Below are 12,129 nucleotides of genomic sequence, written 5' to 3'. Positions count from 1 at the left end.
ATAAGTAGGAGCATCATTCTGGAACCTAGTTTTCAACAGATATCATTCTCCAGTAATGTAACAAAACACAAAATATTGACAGAACTTAATGTTCAACTCAAACTCAACCTAACTCAACTCAAATAAACTATGTTTTTTTCCCCTCTGTGTAGGGAAAGATGTTTTTCCAGAACTTCATTAAGAAAAAAGGAATCTGTTAAAAATTTACAGTGGAGATCCATACCTTCTCCGATATAAAATGCAACTTCTGTGTGAAGGCTTCCCTGACCAACCGTCTCTTTTCCATGCTCCTGAGGTATTTTATACACAACTGTGTTACAGCATTCTCACACTGTATGGTAATCACTTCTCTCTTTCTCTCATCATCTACCTTATTAAATGAGTGTCCTTATATACCCAACTCCTACCCAGGTGCCTGGCGCAAAATAGATGATGTTTATAAATATTTGTCAGTAAGTGAATGAGTAAGTGATAGTTAATCCTCCAGTTATGTATTAATAATATATAGATGTAATCAAACTTCTGAACACTCAAAAGGAATTAAAATATAAAACACCCCCAGGGCCATCTCAGACATTGACAGCAGACCCAAATGAATTATTTCTCTCTTCCTATGATAACCACTCCTTCTCTGAGAACTTATAACATGGAATCAGAGGACCCTGCTTACCATTTTTCCAATCATCATTACATATGGGCCCAAATACTTGTTCACGCCGAAGATGTCTAATAGACGAATGTACCAATAAATGATGTTCACACAATAGATGACCCTCCCGTCACTCCTGAAGGGCTGGTCTTGGAGACGAAGGATCATTCCAACAGAGAACAGAAGGATGGCTATGAGGTCTGTGACATTCCAGTACTCTTGCAGCCACACCTTTACTTTTTGTAGCAATTTCCCTGGCTCTGACATCAAAATCTAAAAGTCAGGAAAGAGAGTGGGGTTAGGTTTGATTTCTGTCTATATTTTCAGCCCAGTTGCAAAGTGCTTGGTCTGTTAGCTGATATCAGTAGCTTGTTTTGTCTACCTGTATCTACTCATCTGGATGGCCTAAGCTTAGCTCAGATGTATATAAGCAATTAAGTTTGTTCCTTTGGGATGCCTTACAATTCTAAGACATGCATTAGGGTTTTGCTATAAAATTATTGATTCCTAATACCCTGCAAATCTCCAAAATCCTCCTTCATCTCAGTAAATGGTATCACCATATTGAGCTACTCAGGCCACTAACTTAGGAGGACTCCTTCATTCCTCTTTCATACCCATATCCTCTGCATCAACATGTCCTATTACCTATATTTCCAAATACGACCTAGTCCAACCACTTCTCACCACCTTCACTGTTGCCACTCTATCCTAAGCCCCATTATATTGCCCAGATGATTGCAACAGCCTTCTAACTGGTATCCCTGCCACCACTGTTGCCTGACCAGCCTCAATGTATTCTCTGAGCAGCACACAGAAAGACCTTTAAAAGCCTAAGCCGTGAGCTGGGTGGTGATTACACAGTTGTATGGGTAGGTAAAAACTCATCAAGCTGTACCCTTATGAGTTGTTCGTTTTCTTACTGGTGAATTATACCTCAATTTAAAAAAGAGAGACTTGAGAGACATATGAACAACAGCAAAACTAAAGCAAATTGTGATAACTGAATATTTAAGCCTTCTGATGGCTTCCATTACGAATACAGAAAGATCCAAACTCCTTACAGTGGCCTCATTTCATGTCCCACCATATCCTCCCCGTTCACTACCCTGAGGCCATAGTGGTTTGCTCTTAAGCATAACAAATCCATTCCATACTCAGGACATTTGCACTTGTTCCTTTTGTTGGGCATTTTCTTCTCCCAGATTTTTACATGTCTGGGTTCTCCTTATACGCAAGGTCTCCACTCAAATTTCCCCTTCTTAGGAAGAACTTCTTTGACCACCTCCCTGCAGTGGTCTCCACACGCCCAAGCCACTAATACATTATCCTACTCTATTTTTTGAAGATTTTTATCACTATACGGAATCTTCTGCATGCATGTATACGTGTGCGTACACGTACGCATGCCAGTCTAGCTAGCTAGCTATCTTCTATCCATGCATCCCTCTCAACATCCATCCATCTCTCCTCTCATCTATAACTGTAAACTTTGAGGACAGACCCTTTGTTTCCCAGGCCCTGCTACATAACAGACACTCAAGAAATATGTGTTGACTGATTGTTGCAGAGACACCTCATAGCAATTCCCCACTCCCTTGTATATCTTAACTGCTGGGTGGTACTCTGAATTATCTTAAATCTAGAGGGGCTTTTTGCTGCTCCACACTCTATGAAATGAACAGTTGGATATCAGGAGTTGACACCCATTCTGCACCACAGGATGTGAGGAACCTGGTGAGGCTATACAGTAGGGCTACCTTCACGAATCACTTGTGTTTGCCTCTGAGACTTCCACCTCTTCAAGCCATGACACACCCCTTTCCCGACTCAGGACCTCTCAAAGGAGAGGAGTGCAAAGACTGGGGCCAGGTCTAATCTACAGCTATTTATTTGAATCCTCACGGTGCCTTTAATAGCTTGCCTTGGCCTGAAACATTAAGGAAGGGAGGTTTTAGTGAGTCAGGACTGGGGCTTGGAAGGCTGAGCAAGATACCAGGAGCCACGTGGCAGCCTCATTCTTCATCCTCTAGTGCCTCATTCCTAAACCCTAGCCCTTAGCATGCATCGGAATCACCTGGAGGGCTGGTGAAAACACAGTTGCCTGGGCCCCACCCCTGGAGTTTCTGCTTCAGTATGCCTGTGTGGGGCTTGAGGATTTACATTTCTAAAAGCTCCCAGGTCATGCTGGTGACCACAGGTTGGGAGCCACTGTCCTACCCATGAAGAATTCCTGCAGCAGCTATTGTCCTGATGGCTTCCCACCCAGGCTCCACCTTAACTAGGGGAAAAAACCTGTCTGTGCACAAGCGTATGTGCTGAGGTGGGGAATGCCTTAGAGTTTCTCTAACCCTTTGCCCACACTCGCCTAAGGTTTATAGTATATATGTATATGTATTTTAAATAGTTAAAGTATTTTTCTGAAATCTCAACGTAAAAAGAGATAAAAGCAGAGTGGCTGGGGTGAGGTCTCTCTTAGGATCCCAAGGATCCGGGGAGCGTCTCAGTTTGCAACCTCGCGGGGAGTGGAAAGAGCCGTGGGCCTAGGGCCGGGTCAGTCGGGTTTAAGACCCAGCTCTCCTCTCTAGCTGTGGGACGCAGAAAAATTGCTCAATCCCTCCTGGGTCTTGGTTCCCATACCTGTGCAGTGGAGATGTCTTCACAGCGCGCCACCTCCCTCACGAGTCGCGGGGAGGAGGCCCCACGTGAGACGCTGCCTACCCGCAGCCGGGGGCAGTTACGCGCTATCACGTGATGACCGGGCTTGTTTGGCTGACTGCGCGCAGAAGTACGTATGCCGGAAGGGGCGGGCCCCGGGAGAAACCACAGCGCCCGCCTATGTCCCCGGAGGCGCGGAAGCCTACAGACTTTCCCCTGTTTTCAGGCTCCTGCGTCTGAGGTCTGGAGGGCCCGCGTGCTGTGAAGAGGCACCAGGCGGGACGCTCGGCGCCTGAGCATGTCCTTACTGGGTTCAGGGACGTGGGGTGAGGGGCCAGGGCGCAACCTCATTGGGCCGAAGGGAAGGTCAGATACTTAGGTGGTCAGTGCCTCCCGCCCCACTACTTCCTCGGAAACAAGGACTCTTGGTTGACCCCCCGCTGACCCCAGGCTCCAAAGCCTGCTCTCCCCGCTGTTATATGCCGCCTCAGGAGAAATGGATAGCCAGCCTGGAGATTCCTGGCAGCCCGCCGGCTTGGCAGCCTCTTCCAGAACAGTCCGTGGAGTACAGACTGCTCCCTGTCTTCTTCCAGTCTAGTCCCTGGAGAGATTCCAGTCTCCCTGCTCAAGTCTCTCCCTTTTCTGCTTGTCCTGGGGAAGGAATAGGCATCTGGGCTTTAAATCACAAAGCCAGTGAGCTGGCGCTGCACAGCAACAGAGCCCTCAGCAGTTGCGGCCTCAGTTCTCAGAGAGCTACACAAAGACCAAAGCGAATTTATTACTGTTTTCAGTTTACAAATGGGAAATGCACAACAGTGGTCAGGAAGTGGAAGACATTATGAATGGGAAAGCCTAAGAGTAGACAACTAGTTGGAATGAGGCAAAGGCAGCCACTTAAAAAAAAAAAAAAAAATCCAGTCCCTTATAAAATGGTACTCTCAGGATAGGGGCATGCTGGTTAGAATTTAAATATCCCCAAAGCAGTTAAAAAACCCAAGGAAGGGCTCTAAATATTTATACATGTTTGCTTTTTTTAAAAAAATGATCCCACTTTTTCTCTGGAGGAGAACATTCTAGAGCTAAGCCCTAAGAGAGTAAGGCCCTTTTAACCTTAGTAATGAAGGCAAGGGTGAATTTGTGGGTTTGTAGGAATCCTTTTTTCTATGGAGCTCAATATATTTTCCTACTCACTGTAGTACAGCAAGTAGGGTTGTTCCAGAGCTCTCGAGAATGCAGTGGACTTGACAGGGAGTAAGAAATGCAGAGGAATCATTATAACTTACAAGCCTGCCTCCCCTGTGGGCTTGGGAATGGGCTTTGGGAGCTTGTTGGGCAGGGTTGCAGAGCCCTCTGGTGGATTATTGCTTGACTACATTTATTCTAATGGCTCTGAATCTGATGACCCGAGGCTAGCTTTGACTTCAAGTCACAGGAGGGTGGCATTTTGATGGCTCCTTTTATGCGATGGCGTTGGGGGGAGAAGAGAGGGACCCACATCCTCAACCTGAAGGACAAGAAATATGCTCAATTCACTTAGGGCTGGTAGAGAGGCTGGTGCCCAGCAGGGACATAATAAATGTTGAGAAGGAATAAACCAGGGAATAAATTAATGAATGAAAGCATAGTTCCTCCTAGAGCTGCTGAAATGCATTTGCAGAATCATAGGTATTGGTGGACTGTGTCCAAAGAGACACAGAGTAAGGGGTTGCAATGGGAGTTAAAAGTGGAAAATTTAAAGATTAAAAAAAACTTTCTTAAAGTAGAAAAAATTTTAAAGTCATGTTTATCAGGACGAGGAAAGAGAGGTGTAAACAGTGTTGAAGACAACTGGAGGGTTTCTTGGGGTAAGAGATAACTCTAGCAGAAAACAGACTAGATCCCAAACATGCATGGACTGACAACCTATAAACACACACTGAAGCCTCCCAGGTCTGTCAGCAGCTGTGGAAGCCAAGTCCTTTATTTCTGTGGCAGTGTTAGAGAAATAGTTTCTGGCTTAACTTGGATCCCGAGTGTTCCATGATCCCCTCTATCCACAGATGTAACTAACCACTGTCTTTCTCCTCTGTTCTCTTTTATGAAAGCAGTTACCTCTCTCATCTTTTCTATTCCCAGGGTGAAAATATAGGAAATGACGATCCATTCCTGGGTGGAAGGCCAGCGCTCCATCTTCACTAACACGATATAGTTGAAGAGCATCAAGTATCCGATGTACGCCAGCTGTAAGGAAACACAATACAGTGCTCTGGCTGCGAAGACCTGGGAGCCCTGCCCTTGCGCCAGGCCACTGTGAGTCAGGACACAACAAGGTCAGCAAGCAGGACTAGGAATTCACGACGAAATGAACTTCTAGGCTCTAAACGATCAAAAGAAGTTTAAAAGACTGTGATTTTGAAATAATTTGATATACAATCTTCCTTTTGATCCTTGCGTGTCTCTGCGTCCCAGTACTTTGCTCGTACCTATGTGTCATGATGCACCATTTTGTTTTGCAATTCCCTGTTTCTCGTATTTTCTTGGCTAAAAATGGAACCTCTTTTCTCAGGGGCTGCTCTTGCTCATGCATGAGCCTTGGGTCCTTGAACTAGGACAGCACAGTGAATTTTTGCCTAATGAATGCCAGATAGCTTAAATGTCTGTAAGAAGGAAAGGCAGACACATGCTATACGTGTAAATTGGTCAAACCGACATAAATAATAGCCCGGAATTTCTTGGAGCCCCACTTTAATTCTCTTCTATGTTAATGTCTTCCTTTTTCTCCTATCTTAATGTGCTTGGTTTGGCGGTACCCTGGGAAGGTTTTACCTCTTATCCCAGGCACTACTTTCCTGCCCTATCCAAGCTGGGATATTCCTTCCTGGTTTCTGCTTCTTTGAACAAAACAAGAGAAGACAAGCAATTTATAGGAAAGAATGAGTCTGTAAGGCCGACTGTGGCTTGGAGTAAGGTTTAATCTTCAGGAGGCACTAGCACTGCAGGTTGAGCCCTGATGGAACTAGCTGAGTTGCTGGATGTCCCAGGAAAACGCCTCAGGGTTCAGGTTTGGTGAATGCCACTGGACAACTCAGGTACGTCTAGATGAGTGGAGTATAGGAGGGCTAGTGAGGTTCTTACATAAGGGGCTGAGGAGCCTCTGGAGAAAAAAACTCATCCTAGGGGCAATGGCATAGAAGTTAAGCCTTTTCTAGGCAAGGCTTCAGGCCGAGTAAGGTACTTGCTGCCTTTAGGGGCCTCAGGGGCTGTGAATAGGAGCTAAGAGTGAATTTATTGAAATCGGCACTCTTTGGAGCTTAGGTAGCAAAGAACAGGATATGGTGTGGGCAAAAGGATTGAGACCTTGAGAATTTTGGAGATACAGCATGATTCTGGAGCCCTGGAGGCAGCTTAGAAGGTGGAGAAAGATGCAGCCTGGCTGGGAGACAGGGGAACGGGTGGCCCTGCAGAGCTAGAGAAACACTGCTTTCTCTACTAACGGACCTCTTTCCTTCCCTTTTTCTTTTTTCTTCTGCTTTTTTTCCTTTTTCCCCTTCTTTTCTTTTTCTCTCCCCTTTTCTTTTTCTTCCTGTTTTTTAAATCCTTTTTCTTTTCTTCTCTTTTTCTTCCTGTTTTATTCCCTTTTCCTTTTTTTATCCTCCCCCTTTCTTTTTACCCTCCCCTTTTCCTTTTTTCCTCCCTTTCCTTTTTTCTTCCTTTTCTCCCCCCTTTTCTTTTTTCCTCCCTTTCCTTCTTTTTTATCCCTTTTCTTTTTTCTCCCCCCCTTTTCCTTTTTATCCTCCCCCCTTTTTTTTCTTCTTTTTCTTATTTCTTCCCTTTTCCTTTTTTTCCCCCTTCTCATTTAAAAAATAAATGAATACATAGGTCCTTAATATGAGTCAAAGGTACTTTCTGAAACACTATTACACTGATGGATTTATAGACACAGAGATATAACTTTTCATCTCTTGAAGGGTGGGCATATATCAGAGTTGAATTGAGATCACGTATGAAAGTGAGACGGCAGCTGCATAGATGCTGGAGGATCAGCAGACCTCCTCCCCATCCTGAGAGATTCACTTTGGTATACGCCCCGCCCAAGGACCTCCATTTATAACCATGCCTCAGTTCCTACCCCACCCTCTTCGGGATCATTAGCATGTTGTGAAAAACCTCACCTGAAAAGAGTCTACTCAATGTGAAAGCGTGTAGGATGGTGTTTAGAGTGTAAATCATTTCATATGGTTCCTGTTTACCATTATACACTGGCATCCACTCTCTAGTCCCTGTGAGTTCTGTATTTTACAAAACACAAGGAAAGGACTTCAGTGGATAAACGGTGAAATATGCTCTTAGCCTCCTTCTGACCTGAAATCCTTCTCTCTTTCTAGTTGCTTCCTTCTCTTTGTTGGACCAAATTCCACTGCTTCCAGTGGGCCTTGTTAACTGCCCAGGTTTTGTCATTTTACTCAGTTCATTACAAAACATTCCAAAGCGTTATCTTCTCTTGTCACAGGTAGGCCCAGTGACACACACACAACTCTTCCAGAACCTCTTCATTTCAGTACTTAAATAACCCCTTCAATCTGCCTCTCTCCTCTGAACACAGGTCTAATGTACTTGTTTGGCAGAAGGACTAGTGTTGGTGGAAGGAATGTAGACGCAAAGTCAGTGAAACTTGGATTTAAATCCTGGCTCAAGTACATCCCAGCTGTATCTTTTTGTGTAAAATCACTTCGCCTGCCTGGGCCTCCCTTCTGTGAAATGGAGATGTTTGCTACCGACCCTGTAGAGCATTCAGAAGGATGGGGGAGGGGAATATGCATCTACCTCCTGATACAGTATAGAGGCCCAATGAATGGTGACTGATATTATTATACACCTCTTTTTTCAAGAAACTTCTATGCCTCTCGCCTCCTCTTACCTCAGTCCTTCCTTCCTTTTTTACCCCCCTTAACTACTCATACCTCTCTTCTTCTTTTTTCTTTTTTAAATTGACCTCATTGCTTATGCCTCCTCCACGAACATCCTTTTTAGCTCCTGCCTATTTTTTAAATCAGTTACTCTACAATGCTTTTCTTTCCATAAACAAGCTACAATATAATATTTTGGGACAACTCTCAAAATACGGACTTCCAAAAATAGGGCTTTAAACATGTTTCAGTGGTACAACAGAGGACTGGATGCTGCCTTGGAAGAAACCTATCTTAGAACTCGCTAACATTCATGGGGCCTTGCTGCAGATAACCCTAACATGACATGCTTTAATGTGTGTGTGTGTGTGTGTGTGTGAATATATATTCACATATACACACACATATATATTCTGTAAGCTTTAACAAGCTGTGTGTAGAATGCCATAGCTTCGAAAAGAAACAGAACCTTGTGATTCTTAAGTTAGTGGGAATCCTATAAGAATTTGTATTTTATTTGCTTATATATTTTTATAAATTTACCATTAACCAAGGTGCCTGACTCCTAAAGTATGAAATGCGAGCACCAAAGCCTGCTGAAGCTGCCTGGGGATCCCTGGTGGGGCCTGGCCATCCCCGCTTCTTCCCAGGCCTTTTCCTACTGCCACTAGAGCCTGGAGGGGCCCATCGTGTTAGCAGAGGAAGGAGTCTGTTCCTGCTGGAGAAGCCCAGAGCACACCCGGTGCCCTCTGACCTGGCACCACTTTGCACCTTGAACTGGCATCCTCTCCAGCTGGGCACTTGAAACAGGCCCTCACCACAAACTCGTCTGGGAGCCAGTTGGATCCCTGCCTCCTTTATTCTTGGAACAGAAGAGGACTCAACCTGCTCCTCTGGAAACTTGCTAAGACATGGAAGTGAGGTTATGTGGAAGTGAGGTGTGTCCTACCTTTCAGAACCTTGGGAGTGTAGAAGGGGACACTTTGGGAAATCAAGTTGGGAACTACTCTTACAGGAAAAAACACAACCAAAAGCAAATGGGCCCTTTGATCTAAAGCTGCATTTTACTGTTAAGCATCTCTGGGGACTTTAAAGATTGACACTCCGCATCTCCATTTACTTCTTTGAGGCTTTGTCAATACATATGGATTTCTGAAAATCATTGTGGAAACACAATCAGACATGACTGGAGCATCCAGTCTGATGGGTTTGTGGAGGGTAACCAGTCAGCCATACAGAAGGGAGCTGGACACGTGGGCCCCACTTCTCAAAGGGACAGCCTTACAACCTGCAGTATATGGTACAAGAAAAGCAGTATGCCCCAAGCTTCCCAGACCACAAGACTCACCTGGGAAGCTTGTTAAACACAACCGCTCGGGCTCCTCCCTGGAGATTTCATTTAGTGGGTCTGTGATAGGGCCAGGAATTTGCATTTCTAACACAATCCCTTATCATCATGGAAGTTTTGGAAATACCAGGCTGAAAACTCAGCCCTTTGTCTAGGGCAGTGGTTCTCATCCCTGGCTACTCATTACAACCACTTGGGAGCTTTGAAATATCCTGATGTCCTGGCTGTGCCCCAGAACAATGTCAACAGAATCTCCAGGAAAAGAACCCAGGCATCTTTTTAAGTAGATAAACGTATCGATTAAATAGAACTCAGGTTTGTTTTTTTTTAAGCACTCCAGGTGATTCTAATGCGTAGCCAAGGCTCAGAACCACTGGCAAGGCATCTGTGATTTAAAAACATTCTGGGCTAACAAATTGCCTCAGCTGAGTAAATGGGGACTAGAGGAATCAAGGAAGTAAAATTAATACTGAACTCAGACAAAGAAAAAAAGAGATGCCTTGGAAGGGTAAGAGATGCTAGTATTCTATTTGTAAAGGTGATAGATAATTCTTGATACTACTACTGGTTTCTTTCATGCTCTAGATCAGGAGTCTGTAAACATTTTCTGTAAAGGACCAGATAATTTTTAAGGCTTTGTGGGCCAGATGGTCTCTATCGCAAGTAATCAACTCAACAGTTGTAGCACAAAAGCACCCACACTATAGGTAAATGAATGAGTTTGGCTGTATTCCAGGAAAACTTTTTTATGGACACATGAATTACATGTGAATTTCATGTAATTTTCATGTGTCACAAATTAGTCTTCAGTAGATTTTATTTCAACTCTTTAAAAATGTAAAAAACATTCTTAGCTCACGGGCCACAATAATGGGCAGTGGGCTGGGTCTGGCCTGTTAGCTGTAGTTTGCCACGCTCTGTCCTAGACAATTAAAGCAGTCTAATATAAGAGAAAGGTAGGTATTCAATAAATGATAGTTTATCATTGTTGCCTGGGTGGATGAATAAAACACTGACCTTTGCTCTGCAATGGGACCAGCCTAGGAATAACAAGTTACATTTATATTGTGCTTACGTGTTCCAGGCCCTGTTCTAAGTGCTTTACATATTTTAACACAGTTAATCTTTACCAAACCTTATAAAGTAGGTACTATTACTATCCCCATCTTAAGAAAACTGGGAACGTAGTGCTAAAGTAACTTGCTTAAGATGACACAATAATAAAGAGGCCCAGACAGGATTTCTACTTAGGCTGTCTGACTGCAAAGTCCATGCTTGCCACCACTCTGTTGTTTTCTGCAAGGTAAAAATAGTGTATATCTGCATGCAATAGATAAATAGAAATGATTTCTGCATGCCTTAGTTATTTTTTTGGGGAGGGGGGAAGGATTTTTTTTAATGCTAATAAATTTAAACTTTAAATTTTTACTTCACTAAAAAGATCATATTTGTATTTTAATAATTTCCCATCCTCTTTGAAGACCAAACTTTAAAGTATTGGTTTTCAACTTGTGGCAGTTTTACCCCACAAGGAGACATTTGGCAATGTCTGGAGACATTTTGGTTTCCTACTTGGGGGCTGGAGACTGCTACTGGCATCTAGTGGACAGAGGCCGGGGATGCTGCTGCGCATGGACAGCCCTCCTCAACAAAGAATTATTCCGCCCCACATGTCAATCGTGCAGAGGCTGGGAAAGCCTGGCTTAAAGCCAGCGTTGAGTGTTAGCATACAGGACCACACAAAAAGGACCTCATCTGGTCATTTGCGTCATCTCGGCCTCAGACTCAGATTATCCTGTTGCTGACTCAAGTGACTGGTGTGGAGCTGGTTGTGAAAAAGGCCAAAAATACAGATGCACTATCTTTCATCTGGCACAGCTCCACCGTTGGCTGGAGAGCAGCAGAGACGACCTGGGTCAAAGCTCACCTTAAGCTTAAAACATCATGAAAAACAGGGGCAGACGGGCCATTTCTCCCATATGAGGAGGCTATTTCAGGGATAATCTTTTATCTTGTGGGCAGAAAATATTTGCAGGGTGTGCTTACTGGACAGTATTTGCTGTGATTGTAGGTTGCTTTGCATGTTTTTTGCTGCTTTGGTTTGCATGTTGTTTAACGGTGTCAGAGCAAGAAAGGTTGTTTGATGACATACCGGATTGGGAGTAATTACACACTTCTGATCCCCATCTTTAGTGGTTTTCCTTTTAACACTCTGCTCAGCCCTTACCCACCAAATGTCCCCCCAAACCCAGGGCTGGTGTCTAAAATGGGCAACTCTGATCCATTGCTCATCCATCCAGAAAAGGGAAGCGTTTTGTAGAAGGACCTCTACTTCCCTTCTAGACTAGACTCATATTCATCTCACCTCTATTCTGCTAGTTCTCACTTTTACCATTTCCTTTCTTTTCTGCAAGGAGGAGAAATGTAGAAGCTGTGGAAGCTGCCTCACAGACTCCACAAATCTTGCAAAGCTACAGGAAAAAGCAAGGTCACAGAGCCATTATTCCTGCCTGTATGGTCTTTATATAATGACTTGTAGAAGAAACCACCCAGGTGTGTGAGAAACTGACATTGACTCTTTGTGGCCT

General features: G+C 44.1%; 1 protein-coding gene across 1 annotated transcript in view; it reads right to left on the bottom strand.

Moving 5' to 3' along the window:
* The window catches only part of LOC132427661 (transient receptor potential cation channel subfamily M member 3), an 88,329-nt gene that overhangs the window by 61,709 nt on the left and 14,491 nt on the right, over nucleotides 1-12,129 (bottom strand). The window contains exons 8-9 of the mRNA XM_069540807.1: nucleotides 5,399-5,527; nucleotides 671-922 (exon numbers count right to left, since the gene is read on the bottom strand). Of these exons, the coding sequence (XP_069396908.1) occupies nucleotides 671-922; nucleotides 5,399-5,527 (381 nt within the window). The remainder of the gene's footprint in view (nucleotides 1-670; nucleotides 923-5,398; nucleotides 5,528-12,129) is intronic.

This window comes from Delphinus delphis, chromosome 6 (genome assembly GCF_949987515.2).
Source record: "Delphinus delphis chromosome 6, mDelDel1.2, whole genome shotgun sequence".
Classification (NCBI taxonomy): Eukaryota; Metazoa; Chordata; class Mammalia; order Artiodactyla; family Delphinidae; genus Delphinus; species Delphinus delphis.
The sequence above is the reverse complement of the archived record's forward strand: the minus strand, read 5'-3'. Positions and strand labels throughout refer to the sequence as shown.